This window comes from Lepidochelys kempii, chromosome 2 (genome assembly GCF_965140285.1).
Source record: "Lepidochelys kempii isolate rLepKem1 chromosome 2, rLepKem1.hap1, whole genome shotgun sequence".
Classification (NCBI taxonomy): Eukaryota; Metazoa; Chordata; order Testudines; family Cheloniidae; genus Lepidochelys; species Lepidochelys kempii.
Genome location: NC_136381.1, coordinates 83,800,060 through 83,816,013, shown reverse-complemented (window position 1 = coordinate 83,816,013; position 15,954 = coordinate 83,800,060). Strand labels below are relative to the sequence as shown.

Genomic DNA, 15,954 nt, shown 5'->3' with positions numbered 1-15,954 from the left:
GACAGAAAAAGGAAAATATAGAGTGAGAGGAAAGGGGTAGCTTTAACGTCTCCCTCATTTACTACTAAAGTACCCTGTTCCTGTTTATATGATCTTTTGTTTAAAGTAATTTGCAGAAGAATGTGCACAGACTTGTGTACCTTCTCAAAGTATAACTAGACAAAGTTCCAGACTTGAACCTATTCCAGTATGGTAGAAAATCCCTGACTCTTCCATCATCTACATATAAGCAATGGAGCAACCATAAGTAAAATTTGAATCCGCTTCCATTTATCTCGCTCATATTTTTCAAAGTTCAAATTCCCCAACATACAAGAGTCTGGAATGCTGGGCACCAAAAAACCAGAGAATTTTGTTGAGTGTGATGGAGAACAAGTGATCAATAAGAAGGTAATTATGAACAGGACCACTGAACTTGAAATAGGAAAACATGTTGATCACAATGCCTCCAATGTTTGTCAGAGAAGTGATTTGCCATCTTGTTCATATTTACTGGTATCTGGTACAATGTGTTATTATTTTATGCTGTATTATATTTTAACTCTTACACATATTTTGAAATGGAACAAACACAAAAGACACTATGAAATCTCAAACCTCTGGCATCAGAGCTCTTTCCCATTTATTCGTGAACTCTTCTTTAACAGGCAGGGAAGACAGATTATTTTGTACAATCTTCCTGTAACATTCTGAGGTTCTTTTCTTAAAAACAGGATTTACTCAAAAAGAAAGGCATTCTAGTACAGGCAACTTAAACTTCAGGCCAAGTGAGAAGACTACTTATCTGAAGATACACCGCATGAGGCAAACACTTGTAACATTAAATTTGGCACATAATTTTGATGTCAAAACACACTAAACTACTTTAATCAAGACTAAATGCACTGAAAAGGGAAGATTATTTCTTGAATGTCTGTGTGACATACATTACAGGAAAACCATTAGGGAAATATGTTTGAAGTAGATGGGGGAACCATAAAGACAGTAGAGCCTTTAAAAATATGCCTTTTGATATAGATTCTATGACTGACTTTTATCCATTAATAGCTCTTTTAAGTTGGTTAATGGAGACTTTAAATAAAGCTTTCATTGATGTAAACTTTGCAGACTTTGAACTCTTCTCCACTGTTCTTTTATATTAGTCTATATTTCTCTGACTATAAAATGTAGTTGCCACACTAGGCGGTCCTAGGCACTGTCCTTTCAGACAGGACAAAACTAAGATAAAACTTGCCATACACTAAGAGGATTATCTCTGTAGGTAAAATTAGAGTTATTGTGAGCAAACTGCATGCTTGGAACTTTAAATATTGTGGGCTTGCAAAATCTTGTTTAGTGTCAATAGGAATGATGCTAAATAAGTGTAGAAGTCTGAAAAAATAAGTGTCTTCATGGTGAGAAATCTGCAATTAATCTAGTTTTGAAATAAATTCAAGCAAATGATGTGTATTAGGAACATATTTAAGCATGACTGTTAAATTGTGTCTATTTGCAATAGTTTTAGCAGGGAAAAATCTATTTTTTGTTTTTATTACGTCTTTGAAAAATAGTTGCATATTAGTTTTTCTTTTACAGTGCTTTTTCTGAATAGTAGTAATGTTGAGCTTTTTATTTTTAAATTTTGTTAGTGTAGTGGTTTATTTCCATACCCATTGGAAAGAAAATCTAAACTTGATTGTGGTTGGTGTAAAAAAGTTTTTATATGTAATCAAACAACCAGGTAAGTGTATTGTGTTCCAAACACTTATTGGAGGGTGTTTTGACAAAAGTGTCCAAAGTGGTTAATGCATTGATGCCTCATCTCACTTTTTCTGATGGTTTAAATTTATGAATAATGTGAGTTTTTTGTTTTATTTTGTTTTTATTTTTAGGTCACTCCAGATTTGAATTGTGTGTGATAGAAGCAGACTTAAAGTTGTTCTCCCTACTGTGAGCTCCATAGAGTACAGTAGTGGTTTTATAAAATGGCTTTTTAAAAAGTTGTCAGATGCATCTTTCTTTGAGAACAAATGTATTGAATATAGAAAGTTTGGAAAACAATGAGTTGCTTAAATATAATCTGTGAAATGAACAAGATTTACCCAGCTGCCCTAGTGCAAATAGGTTTCAGAGATACAAGATATATTTTGTTACTGGCAGTAGTTCATCAAGTCAGTCTGAAGTAGACTAGGTGGTTTAGACAAGTTATAACATATATTTTATGTTAATTTGAAACTAACTTTTGGCCTGCTTTTTCACACATGCAAGGCTCTTAAATCTGTTAAAATGTTCTTTACCCATTCAACTAAACATCCATGAGACTAAACTGCTTTTAAGTGCATCAAAAAAGCATTGGAATTCTTCCCTTCCTACTTGTATTTGTTGCATTGATTGTTTGACTCTGTACATTTAAGGAAAAGAATGTACTGACTAGACTTTTTGTGGAGCAATAGCAATGGTTTATGGTTCATGTATTGTGGTGGTGTGTTTGTGGTATCTTAGAAGATTTCATGTGATGACGGTATGCTGCACCACAAAATACATCTCACTCCTGAGACATGAATTTACATTTTTATTTTAAAAATTATTCCTTCATACTCTGGTTCACATGTCTGCTGTACAGAAAATTTCTTTTTGCAAACTGTAGTTTTAGCAAAAAATCTCTTGGATTCTTGGCTGTTGGAGTAAGGAAAATGAATCATCAGCATCAAGTACAATTTCATGTGGTTTGGGTGGGGGTTTTTTAGGATGTACCCAAGAGCATAGTTAATATATATTTTTTTCACTTCTTGAATATAAACAATATGCTGACTTCTAGAGAACCTTGAAAGGGACACCAACAACTTAACGATGAAAATCTAATTTGTAAACTTTGTATCTGTTGTTGCAAGTAACCCCTAAAGTTACTTGAATTTTTTTCTGCCTAGATTTTTGGCTCCAGTTCAGGCAACTCAATCCTAGCTGTTGAGCAGTTTTGTATCTACTGCATCCCCTCCTCTTGGAAACCTGTGCTTTCTCCCCCAGTCTTCAGTTACCTCACACTGGATAGGCAGCTCCTGACTGAAGTGGAGTACACTAATGGCAGCAACAGGAGTGCAGAAAGGGTGGCTTGTCTTTCTAGTGAAGTGAGTGGGACTTAGGAGATCTGGGTTCAATTCTTGATTCTGCAAAAGACTTCCTGTGTGACTCTGGATAAGTCACTAAGAGCTTGTCTACATGGGAAAGTTTTGCCAGTTTTACCCATATGATTAATCAGTATAGCCATTCCTCCTTTCCCTTTATGGAGGCACTTATTCTCGTAGCTTAAACCCCTTCCTAAATGGTATCAGATAAACTGAGTAAAATAAAAACAGTGATATCTAGCTCTTATCTACTAATGAAAAGCACTATCTCAAAGAGCTTTACAAAGGAGGTCAGCATCATTATCTCCATTTTACAGATAGGGAAACTGAAGCACAGGCAGGTGCAGTAATTTACCCACGTCACCCAGCAGGCCAGTGGTCAGAGTCTCCTGAGTTCCAGTCCAGTGTTCTGTCCAAGGCACTCATACCAGAAAAAATGTGTCTACACAGTAAGGTTATAACAATTTCACTATTGGTTCAAATTCATGCATTAACTCATACTGATATAATTTTCCCATGTATACAAACAAGTCCCTAATCTATCTATGCCTCCATTTTCCATCTGTAAAATGGGGATAATACTTCCTTTGTCTCATCGTTTGTCTGACTTGTCCATTTTAGATTTGTAAACTCCAAGGCAGGGGCTATTTCTTGCTATACGTATGTATGGCACCTAGCACAGTGGGGCCCTGATTGTGGTTGGGGCATCTAGGCACAACCACAATATAAATAGACAGTAACTTTAGGAGGAGCACCAGACGCTGTAGCTTCCATGGAGCCATCTGTGATTGGGTCATTTTCTTCAGTGTACTGCTTGGGACCTTTGCCTTCCCCTGAAATGAAGGAAGACCCGTCCAGAAACCGTTTACCTCCCAAGGTAAGCAGTGAGCAAGTAGTGGATCCTGTAGGTCAGGCACCAGGCAAAAAGAGGAGAGTGCAGTCTGAAGAGGGACTCCCAGTCCTCCCTACTGATCTCTGCTTCACCCAGCTCTTGTCATTCCCTAGTCCGCTTCTTTTTGGTGTGAAAATAGACCTTTTTCTCCCTCTGCTCCTTGAAACTACAATCCCATAGGACCTTGGGGTCAGGTAGTAGGGCTTACCTTGTGTGGCAAGTATCTTTTAGGGTACATCTATACAGGGATAAAAGACCTGTGGCATGGCCGCAGCTGGCCCAGGTCAGTTGACTTGGGCTCATGGGGCTCGGGCTGTGGGACTAAAAATTTCTGTGTAGATATTCAGGATTGGACTGGACCCTGCACCCTCAAAAGGTCCTTGTTAGTCAAGAAACTGGCTCTTTATTGAGAAAATCAGTCACCCTCAAGAACCATCTTTGGCAGAAACATGAAATCTAATTTCTGAAGGAACTGCAAGCTGGTTGAGGACAGGTATAATATGTTCATCTGCTTAACTTTTTAAAACTATTTATTTAGGAAGGTTTAACCAGTTTACAAATCTTTACTGAAAATTGTTTTATACAGAAAGCTAACTTTAATAGAAGTGATGGCATCTGAGCAATTAAGAAACACAATTTATAACTATATCAATCTTTGCAGACAACTTTCCCATCAAAAAACTTCTTAAAAATATACCGTTAATATAAAAGGCACTTTCTTCTTACATAACTGGTTTATTCCCTTTATCTTTTCAGAGTTCTGTATTTGTGCTTCTCTTCAGTTGCTGCAGTGCAATGGGAGACTGCTGGGTTTTATTCTAGTGTCTGTATAGTCAGTGAAATCAACTAAATTCCAATTGCAGCACCAAATTCTGACCTTAATTACTTGTGCAACCCTGTTGAGGACAGTATTTGGCATGTGGAACCTCTTACTGGTTGGTTTTACAGTGCTATCAGTAAGGAAGGGGGAAAATATGTATTGCTGTTAAACTAAACAGATTTTTATCTGAGTGACACAAAACAACGGAGCCAACAGTGCTGTTTTTCCAGTAACTTTTCATTATAGAACCACTCTTTAGTACTAGTTGTACTAATCACAGACCTTCTGGTAGTTAAATTCTGTCCATTGTTTCACTGGCTTCTTTTATGCTCCTGTCTCACTGTCTTCACTCCTTCCCTCTCACCAAGTCATTATTTACAACCAATGACATTCTCAGCTGCATAACAATAGATTGGAGATTTAAAGTGGTTGTTGCATTATGCTAATGTTGTTATAATTAATTTTGATGAAGATACCCTGTAAATGAATGGTCTAAAATTTCATGGGTTGGTCACAGTGAAATTAGAAAATTTCATGATTTGCCAGTTTTAGATAAATTGTATTAAATAATACATGTGATGTAATTCAAGTAAAGACAAAAGATTATTCCAGTTTTGTGAAGACTAGAAACAATTCGTTTATCCTTTGAAGTATGCATTTCTTATGTGTATGTTCTTCACGTTTTATAGCAAAGGCAATACTTTTCATATCCAAACACATACCCTTTAGATGGAATTAGTAGAATGTTATAATAGAGCATTTCTTCCTTTTAACCAGGATTAGGAGCATAGGTTTTTAGCCATTCTTAGCGGGGATCTTTGATTTCCCTCATTCTTTTAATCTGCACCACCCTCCTACCTTATTAAATCAGTTTTAACTACTACCATCTGAAACCACCTGTTGTTCCACTGTGTTTGCCCAGTACAGTAAGCAAGGAGTCTCCACTCAGACACATTCAGGTTACTTGTTTACTTAAACAATCAGAAGCTTCAAGCTTAAAGCTTGAAAATCCACTGAACTAACCTGCAGAATATTAGTGACATTTGGAATTGTAAAAAATATTCTATTTTTATAATCACACAGAATTTTAATAGCAAGACTTTTTTCTTTAACACTAATTTGGAACTTCGTGTCCATAAAAAAGAGAGAGAATTAAGTATTGACTCCATAGAGCCAGTCTGTTGTTAAGATGGGGAGAGAGGAGTTCTAGGCACTCTGAAAAAGAGAAATGTATAAACAAAAGTTCTCTTCACACTTGTCATCAGAGAATGGTAAGTGCTCAGACTGTAACAAAGAAAGAGGAAAGAAAGAGACCCCAAAAAAGGCTTCCCTCTGGACCGCTTCAGAATCACACTCCATAAGAGATATCCGAGTGTATGATGAATCAGGAGGAAAGTAAGAAATTCAACAACAAAATTCTTTTTTGGTATGGCTTCTAAGAGGGAACTCTGCATTCTCCTTGATCCTAAGGAGAAGAATGTTATCAAATCAGAGCAGGCACAAGTGAACCAAACTTAAGAGGTTCTCACATTATAAAAATTCAGTGTGGCACCCACATTAATTGAAAAAAAAAATCTGCTTTCATTACTCTTTCCAACATGCATACAGCAGTTGCCAGCCCACTGAATGCTCAGTAATTCTCTGAAGCCTTGGAAACCAAAGATGAGTTTTTGCCCAAAAAACCTCACAGACTGCAGGGTAGAATCCACCTTATGGAAAAATTGAAACAGCTGTTCTGAGGGCTTTTCAGCCTGCTTTGCTCTAGCCATATTGGCCTTAAATGATTCAGTCAGAAGTTTTATCCATCAGTCCTAAAGATGTAAAAATAAGCCCTTCCCAAGATACTTTTGGTACAAGCCTTAAATCAAATATGGCCTCTTTTGAAGCACTCTGGGAGCCAAGTGTTTTAGCAAACCAATGGAAAAGCAGTTCTTGAAACAAAAGATATTTTCAGGAAGATTCTACTATTGGAAGAAGGAATGAAAAACAATAAAAAAGCAGGCATTCCTTTTGTGACTCCTTCCCTGCTAGATTCTGTAGACAAGACTCAGACCACACAGAAAATTTGAAATGGGAAAAACAGACTAGTTGTACAGACGTTCTGTCACAAAAACTTGGAGTGCTTCTTGTCCCAGTGCATTCCTGGAGATATGGTGGCTCTCATCAGTTCTTCAAACTAGGAAATCACAGGTAGGTCACAGAGATAATCAGCAAGGTCTATGCAATAGCATCAATCACTCAGACCTACAGATAAATTGGTTTTCCCCTGGCCCAACGTTTTGTAATCTAACAAAGCAGAAGTCAGAAAATAGAAGATGGAGAAATAGCCTTTATATTTTTAGCCTCTCAAACTACTCCACTTTGGACAGAGACCGAGGGATACTCCATCTTCCACCGTCAAGTTCCCAAGTATTTGCAAAGCATCGAAACTACCTTTGACCTGAACCATTTGGACAGATCAGTCAAAAGGGCAAAATTCAATATGGAAACTCAAAAATCTCATTTGTCAACTGTCTCCTAGAACAGTTTTTCTTCTGTTGGCCCTCACGGAGGCTTACCTGAAAATCTCTTTCCTCCCCACAGCCAGTTTCTCTTTTTTTTTTTTTTTTTTTTTGGACAACATTCTAATTGGGGCCCCTGTCCAGTTAGAGAGCAGAATTGGACATCTACGTTTTTAGTCCATTTCCTTCAGAACATAGTTTCCTGGAAAACTGGCACTTGATTCCCAATTCAGTACCATGGGATCGCAGGTATTCATCTCTTATCTCCAAGGAGCCAAGTGTTGGGAGTCTGTCAAGCCTTTATCCTTAGTTAGATTTCTGTGAAGCCTAGTGAACGATGTTGGTTTCGCGTATAAACATAACTTGGGCCAAGTTTTTATTTATACAGTTATAAAGATCTTCAAAAGATCTTGTTCCTCCTTCTACATGTCTGTTTATCTCGTCTGTAAAATGACCTTGGTCTTATTGCCCCTGGAAGGGGTGGCATAAATTAACTGGGAAACACATCGTTCGTATAACTATTTTGTATTGTCTCTGGTAACACCAGTGGAAAAGAAGTGTTAAATACTTGTTGGAAGCTGCTCTGGTTATATACATTTTTAGTAACACATACTGTACTATAATAACCAATCCCCACATTACAGACCAGCTGTTTAGGATTTTTCCTTTCTCTAGTAATGCATTACAAAGCTAAACACTCAAAAAAGCCTATTGTTTCTCTCTCCAACTTCCCTAACCCTCCTTCCCCCCACAATACGTTATAGAAAGTCTTCATGTATGTTTTTATTTTTTTAAAACATGGGCTTTTGTCATTTTCTGTTTTGTGTTTTTAAAGGGGGGAGTATGTGATTTTTAAAGTAGAGCTCTTGGATTTTCTTTGGCTGTTTGTGTCTGAATGTGGCTTTTCCTTGAAGTGCCAATTGAATATCTATTGTTAATCTCTTAAACCTCAGAAAGAAGATTACCTTAACAGTGAACCAAAAGGCAGGGGGATATTCCTTGAATATGAATTCAAATCCTCAATAAGTATCTTTCTGCAGTCTGTTCAAATATAACATGATGGTACTTTTCACTACTAGCCACTATTTTAATTAATGAGGCTTGTCACAGAAACTATTTATAATCACTACAACATACATTAACATTTACACTGTACATTCGGCCAAATGTACAAGTGCTCTGGAGAGAATCCAGCAGGTTTTACTAGGTCAAGCAAACTTTTTTTTTTTTAAATCCTGAAGTCTCATTAGCTTGTTAGCCAGATGTTAAAGATAGAGTACAAAACTTGACAGAATATCTCTGACAGATATTTAGTGGCACAGTATGTTTTGAGGATGCAGCAGCTTTTCCTTCTGCCGTCTTTATTTAATCCACATTATTTTTGTTTTAATAAATAATGCTCATGTATTTGTCGTCTTGAAGCTCTGACTTTGTATGACTTTATAACTACAAGCCAGATAATACATCATTTTATTAAGTACAGCTAGGAAAACACACTTTCACAAAGGCAGTACGGTTCATACTGTACACTTTAAAAAAAATTTGCAATGGAAATTGTCTACTAAAAGGGGTAGGCCTCAGGATTAGGCAACAAACCACACTGAGAATCCAGACAGACAAAATATGGTGGTTCATATCCTACTGGATTCAATTTTCCAGATGTAGTAGAGAGGTTATAAATAGGTGTTTATCGTTGGATTAAACTTAATTAGGAGTTACCTATTAGGAGCCTTCCAGATCTATATTACAGGATTTCTTTTGTAAGGTGTTTTTAAACAGCTAAACTCCATTAACTTCTCTTGAAATCATGCATTTATGTGATCCTTTACTTGGTTGTTCTAATAACATTTAGACATTCCCAACAGATATGGGTTAACTATAATTAATTTAAAAAAAAAACCTCCTTGGACAAATTCTGGCATTTCCATGATATTTTTGTTTTGTTCATCCCTGCAGAATTTTTAAACGATACTTGCAGGCTGCAACAATTCAGCTAGTTTGGATCTTTCTTTCTCTTAGCTAGTACAGTACCACAGATGTTAGAGACCAAGTGATATGCTGAATATTCTTATATTGATGTGTAGGAATTATGTGCATTGAAATGAGAATATAGTTTTGTGTGCTTCCTCTGCCATGTGTTCATGGTCCATTTCAGGGCCTGAGAGTTCATTTTTAAGAAAATGAAAAGTGTCTTTAATATTTTAATGACCAGATGAAAAGAGAAATAAGACACACAACCTGAAAAAACATATTTGAAAGTAGATGTATTGGGGCAATGATTAGAACTTAAGTTTGTTCCAGATGCAAATATCTAATGATTGAAGAGATCAGTGATGATTGCAAAGAAAAAATGTGGACAATTAATTACTTGAAGGAAGAACTCCAGTGTTCATACTTATTTGACCAGCTATGGAAGAAAGATTCATGCAATATTAACCATAGATGTCAATGAAAAGAGACTATTTTTTTTTATTAAATGCTTCCAATTTGTTACTGGTTTCAGTCATTTTCTCTAAATTTCTCAGTGATGTGGATGGCTAATTATTTCATGTTAAAGGAGACTTCCACTTCTGAAGTTAAGACAGAATTCTTATCTCTGGAATTGTCATGTCAGATCAGTGCTCCAGCTAGCACACAGTAGAACCTCCAGAAGTTATGAACACCTCCGGAATGGAGGTTTAAGTTCAGTCTCTTCTCATGTAAAAGTCTTCCCGCTGCTCTAATCTTTCCATTACCCATCTTTCTACTTTTTCTGTCTCCTTAGAATTTACAGCCCAGGGAGGAATCATAATGATGAATATCCAAATACTGTTCTTGTTAAGGGCTGTCAGGGTACTGTAGTACTTCGGGGGAAAAATACGTTTGTCGATTCTATGAATTCTACAGATTTCCGTCCAGAAAACTTTTTTCATTAGTATTTGTAATCCAGGTATGCTAGCAAGCTAACTTAACTATTTTCTCCAGCCTTTATCTATTGAAATTTCAGCAGTTTTTGTGGCTGTAAAACCAACTACCACCTTCTTTTTAATTTTTAAGCAGTACTTAATCAGTATTTATAATAAGCCTTTATCATGTTTTCTACATTAACTATATATCAACGGTGAGATGATTTTTTTTCCCTCTACAGAAGCAACTATGGGGTGCATTAAAAGCAAAGAGGACAAAGGTCCAGCTATGAAATATAGAACTGATAACCCTCCAGAACTTGTTAGTTCCCACATCAGCCATTATGGATCAGATTCTCAAGCAACACAGTCGCCTGCGATAAAGGGACCATCAGTTAACTTTAACAGTCATTCCATGACTCCATTTGGAGGACCTTCAGGGATGACACCCTTTGGAGGAGCCTCTTCCTCGTTTTCAGCTGTGCCAAGTCCGTATCCTAATAGTTTAACAGGTGAGATTTATGTAAAATAATTTAATTTTTATCTTTTGACAGTCTCGTCTAGTAAATGTTATAGTGCCATACAACACAGGAAAACTTACATGGCCAAAACAGAACACTTTTCTAAGGGCTTCTGCTTTTCAAGGTCTTTACCATTCACGTGGTAATTCAGTGGATATCATTCCAAAGAGTACAGCAAAGAGAACATCAATGGAAATCCAAGGCAGTAACAGGAGCAAGTAAGACTGTATTCGTGAGTCTGAGACATCAAAGATACATGTATGGAATAATGACCTTGAAATTTGGGGGAATGATTCAAAATGTAATAATACAGACAACAAAAAAGATTCAGGAAGTGTTTTTTGACAAAAGATTTCTTACGAGGCATATTAATACAGAACTTTGAGTAATAATTTATTTAACCTACAATATAGAAATGTATTTCCCGCACTCCTCAGGAGCAGTGCAAAGGCTTGGGGGAGCTGGATAATGGAGGAGCTGAGAAAGAGGGAAGTAATTGCTGGGGAAGGAGCCTTGAGAGTGAACCTGAAGAGGCATTGGGTGTGGATGGGAGAAGCATGGAACAATTTTTTTGTGTGAATGGGGATGAGGGGAAATGGGATTGTTAGGGAGTTGGGGAGCCTTCCCATCAGACCCTGGCTGAGCCTAGCCTCTCCCAACCAGTCAAACACATCTGTCCCTGTTCCCATGTGGCGCTGCGCCCCCATTCAGCCATGCGTCCTCCCTGTCCCTGTGTGGCCCTGCCCCTCCAGCCCCCATCCCCATGTGGCCCTGCACCCCGACTCCCATTCATCCCCTGCTCCAGTCTGTCCTGCCACAAGCCCTTCTGAACCCTGTTCCGTTTGGGTGGACCCCCCAGTAGCCCCGTGTGTCCCGCTCAGTCTGTGCCCCCATATTCTCTTGCCTCCTCATCTGGCCCCCCAGGCAGGGAGCTTTGAGGAACACAACCTCTCCTCCTCCTCCCTACTGGCTGCTAACTGCTATGGCCAGTGAGTGGTGAGCCAGCGGCTGCTGTTCTGGTGCCACAGCAGCCCCTGGTGGGCAAAAGACATAACTGCAGTGCCTTTCTGACAAAATGTATTTTCTGTGGAGAAAAAAAAATCAGCAGAGCATATGAATTCTGCATGCGCACAATGGCACAGAATTCCCCCAGGAATAATGTCAATCACTTCCTTTACTTTGGTAGCTAACTGTTACAGAGAGCTGACATTGGTGAGGAAATTCAACACCACCTACAATGCACCATATGGTGCCGAAACCTGGGTCACGTACAGTAGACGCTTCAAGATTCTTCAACGATACTATCAATGGTGCCTCCAGAAGAACTTCTGAATCAAGTGGGATGACCAATGCACCAACATTAGTGTTCTTTCCCAAGCCAAAACCTCCAGCATTGAATCTATGATCACCTACCACCAACTCCATTGGGCTGGTCATGTTCTTTGAATGCCGGAAAATCATCTCCCAAAGCAGGTCATGTTCTCATAATTGGACGATCGCCAACAGACAAGGGGTGGGCAAAAAAAGCACTTCAAAGGTGTCCTCAGAGCCAACATGAAGAAGTGCAGTATTGACATAAACTCACGGAAAACCCAAGCCCTAGACCGACCAATATGAAAAAGGACCTTGTGACAAGGACCCCAGTATTTTGAGATCCATCAAAGACAACAGGAAATGGGAAAGGAGGAAAGAATGCACTGCAGCCCGACTCCACAGTCCAGATCTGCCCCATCCATTGGGAAATGTCTGCCCCAATTGTTACAGGATCTGTGGATCCTAGGTCCATCTCATTAGCCACCTGTGAATCCACCAGTGATAACTGGCTATCATTTATGGAAGGCAGTCGTTAAGGATACAATTCTGTCATGGGGTCACAGATTCCGTGACTTTCTGGGACTTCTCAGGCAGGACTGGAGCAACTTTCAGTCCCCTGGGCTGCTGAAGCTGTCAGCGGAGTGGCAGCTAGCCCGAGTTGGGTCAGCCCCCGCTAGGGCTGGAGCAGCGATGGGGCTGGAGCAGGTGCAAACCCGGGCAGAACTCTTTGTTTCCCCCTTGTCCCCCAGAGTATTTTTAGTAAAAGACAGGGATGGGTTGCAGGCTTCTGTGAATTTTTGTTTATTACCCATGACCTGTACCTGTCTTTTACTAAAAATACCCATGACAGAATCTTAAGGTTAATAATCATCCTCAAACTCTGAGGGATCACTAATGAGTCTAGTCTAGGCTGGGGTGCACATTACCAAAAACTCAAAGTACTTGGCCACTGAAACACATGGCAGTTGACGCTCTGTGTAAACATCCGATAACTCAGGGCCGTATGCTGTGCCCTGAAGGTCTTTCGTCCCATCACTGCAACATCAAAGTATTACACGTCCTGACAGGCAATGTAAACAGAAGTGTGCAATCACTGAGCCTCTCCTTGGAGGTTAGGAAGCTGTAGCTGTGATACATAAAACATCATATCTATTCAGTTCTCCACCTAGCAAGAGAAGAAAACACATAGGCGGAGACTCGCTAAGCAGACAGACATAAATCTGGCAAGAGTGGTCTCTAAAACAAACTAACCAATGTCCTCTTCCAGAATGGGACCACCCAGATATCAACCTCTTCACTTCCAGAGCAAACACAAAATACCTCTTGTATTGTACCAGAGCTGGAAGAGTCTAGAAATCCCTATCAGACACGTTCCTAATGAGATGGTGTTCATAGCTCTTGTGTGCCTTCCTTCAAAATATGTGTTTCTCAGAGTCGTCTTGGAAGATCAGATAGCCCAAGGATGAGATTTGCTTTGTCTGTGTCTACACTACCGCTGTATCGATGCTCTGGAGATAGATGCACCAGGAATCGATTTAGTGGGTCTGGTGAAGACCCACCAAATCAACCACAGATTGCTCTCCAGTTGACCCCAGTACTCCACGCCGAACGAGAAGAGTAAGGTAAGTCAACGAGAGACACTATCCCATCAACCCAACACGGTGTAGACACTGCAGTAAGTTGACCTAAGCTACATCGACTCCAGCTATATTATTCAAGTAACTGGAGTCGTGTAACTTGGGTCGACTTACTGTGGTAGTGTAGACATAGCCTTATAGCCCCCCTAAATCCGCACCAACATTGTTACTGTTTCCTAGAGCTGATCCTTATTGCCTCTCCCTCAAGATTATCAGCCTTAAAATGGGCAGCTTGCAACACAGAGGATAATATCCCATCCACTACTGACCACTCCTGATGACAAAATGCAGACAGTTCTAACCCAATCAAGGCAAAAATCACATCCAAGATTGAAAATGTTGCCTAATAAAGATTTGATTCCATCTTAGTCTAAAATTTGCTGTAATTCTGACCTGTCTTCTGTATAAAGTGCTTAGACCTGTGTGTAGCCTCTCAAAGCACACCTAACATCCCCTCTGCTTACTATCAATGTGTTGAAGCAGACTTACATTTTTCAATCCACTGTTGCTGAATTTTTTATTTTTATTTTTTGAGTCCTGATCAATGCATTCAGCCTCTACCAAGGAACTTTATGAAACCAATATATGCCTTTCCTTCGAACCTCTCAGGGAAATTTCCCTAGAGTGAGTCTTGTAAAGGCTGCTTTTCTAATTGCCATAGCCTCTTCTTGGAAAATAAGTCAACTACAGACCTTAATAACTATGCCACTTTCTATTGTGATCCACAGAGAAAAAGTGATCATGATACCCCACCCAAGTGTTATTCCTAAAGTGGTATTGGATTTCCACCTCAGCTGGTATATGCCCCTCCCTGTCTTTCCCAGACCTATTCCCATCCTAGGCAGGTAATTTGCACAATTCAGATGATAAAAGAATGTTTTTCTATTTAGAGAAGACAGGCTCTTTGTCGCTTATGGGAAAGATGTCTGGGAGAAAGTCAGAAAATCTTCAGTGAAATAGTTTTTCCATCACAAAAATGCCATATTGACAAAATTGAAATTTTTCACAAAATCATATATGAACGTTCCGTTTGGGGGGAAATTTTGATATTTTTTCTCTCTAAATGTCAGTGTTCTATTTTGACATTTTCAGAAGAAAACGTTTCAATTTTTTTTACTTCAAAATTTATTTTCTATAAAAAAAATTGTGAATGAATGAATTATGAATGAAATGTTTCAGATTTATTGAAGGAAACATTCTGATTGAACCAAAACTTTTTTCTTGATTTCATGTATGTAAAAATGTTTAAATTTTGGCTTTTTATCCTAATTCAGAATGAATTTTTTTTCCAAAGTCTCAATTTTTCACAGGATGGGGAAGTCCATTTTGTGACCAGCTCTAGTCCGGGAAAACTTAGATCTAAATAGGGTCTTCCTCAGTAGAATATGAGGTGCACAGAACTATGTGGCATCTTAGCTAGACTGCCAATTCTTGCAGGCATAAGATCCCCCTCAGAAGGCTGTATAGGCTTCAGAGTCCAAGCTCCATCCTGAGCCACAACTTCAAAGTGCTATCTATCGAGCTATTTTCCCACCGGCCTGAGTCCATCAACTGAGGCTCAGAGTCTTGCTCCCACAGGCTCCAAAATACTATGTAGACATATATGTCATGAGAATTTAACAGTTCAGGAGAAGGAACTGAGGCGGTTGTGGAGGAGCACATTCCTTTATATAGATCTGGGTATCTGATGTATGATTCAATGTTTGGTTGCTCATGCGCCTACCCAGCAGAGATGCCTTCTGAAAGAGGTTTCCATGTATTCACTGCCAGAGCAACAGTCAAAGAACAGCATTGGTAAATAACTTCTTTTGCTGTGTGGTTTGCATTTGCATGCATTATTCTGTTATTTTGGTTAGTATTGTGTAGTTTAACTGAATTAATAACTTCCTAGTTGCGATAAATTGTACAGTTGATCATGAAACGTGTTGGCTGGCTGGTAAGCAATCAACGCATCTGTCATAATGGAACTCTAGAGTATTCACTTTTGTCAGATGTTGAAGCTTAAAATATAATCAGATACAGCTTGTTTCCTTATGTTTGAGCATCAGTTGTATATTTGTGTGAATGTGTTTAAAGTGTGCATTCTTGCCATTTTCATTATTTGGTGCATCACCTTGACTTCAGACTAAGCGAGTGGTTACCAGGCAAAACTGATGAAAATCATGTTGATGTCATTTGTTTTATGCACCATCCTTCAACTTCTGGAAAAATTCAGACAGCGTGCTCTATTTCTTGGGCAAGCCGTGGCCAATTCTCTATTCATAAGAGGCTAAATTCTTTGTA

At 38.8% G+C, this 15,954-nt stretch overlaps 1 protein-coding gene across 2 annotated transcripts in view; it reads left to right on the top strand.

Moving 5' to 3' along the window:
* YES1 (YES proto-oncogene 1, Src family tyrosine kinase) overlaps positions 1–15,954 on the top strand; it is a 69,422-nt gene that overhangs the window by 25,090 nt on the left and 28,378 nt on the right. Inside the window, exons 2-3 of one of the 2 annotated variants that reach the window (XM_073331443.2) lie at positions 10,079–10,243; positions 10,442–10,711. In XM_073331443.2, the coding sequence (XP_073187544.1) occupies positions 10,450–10,711 (262 nt within the window). In that variant the 5' untranslated portion in view covers positions 10,079–10,243; positions 10,442–10,449. The remainder of the gene's footprint in view (positions 1–10,078; positions 10,244–10,441; positions 10,712–15,954) is intronic. The other variant, XM_073331442.2, reaches the window with a different exon arrangement.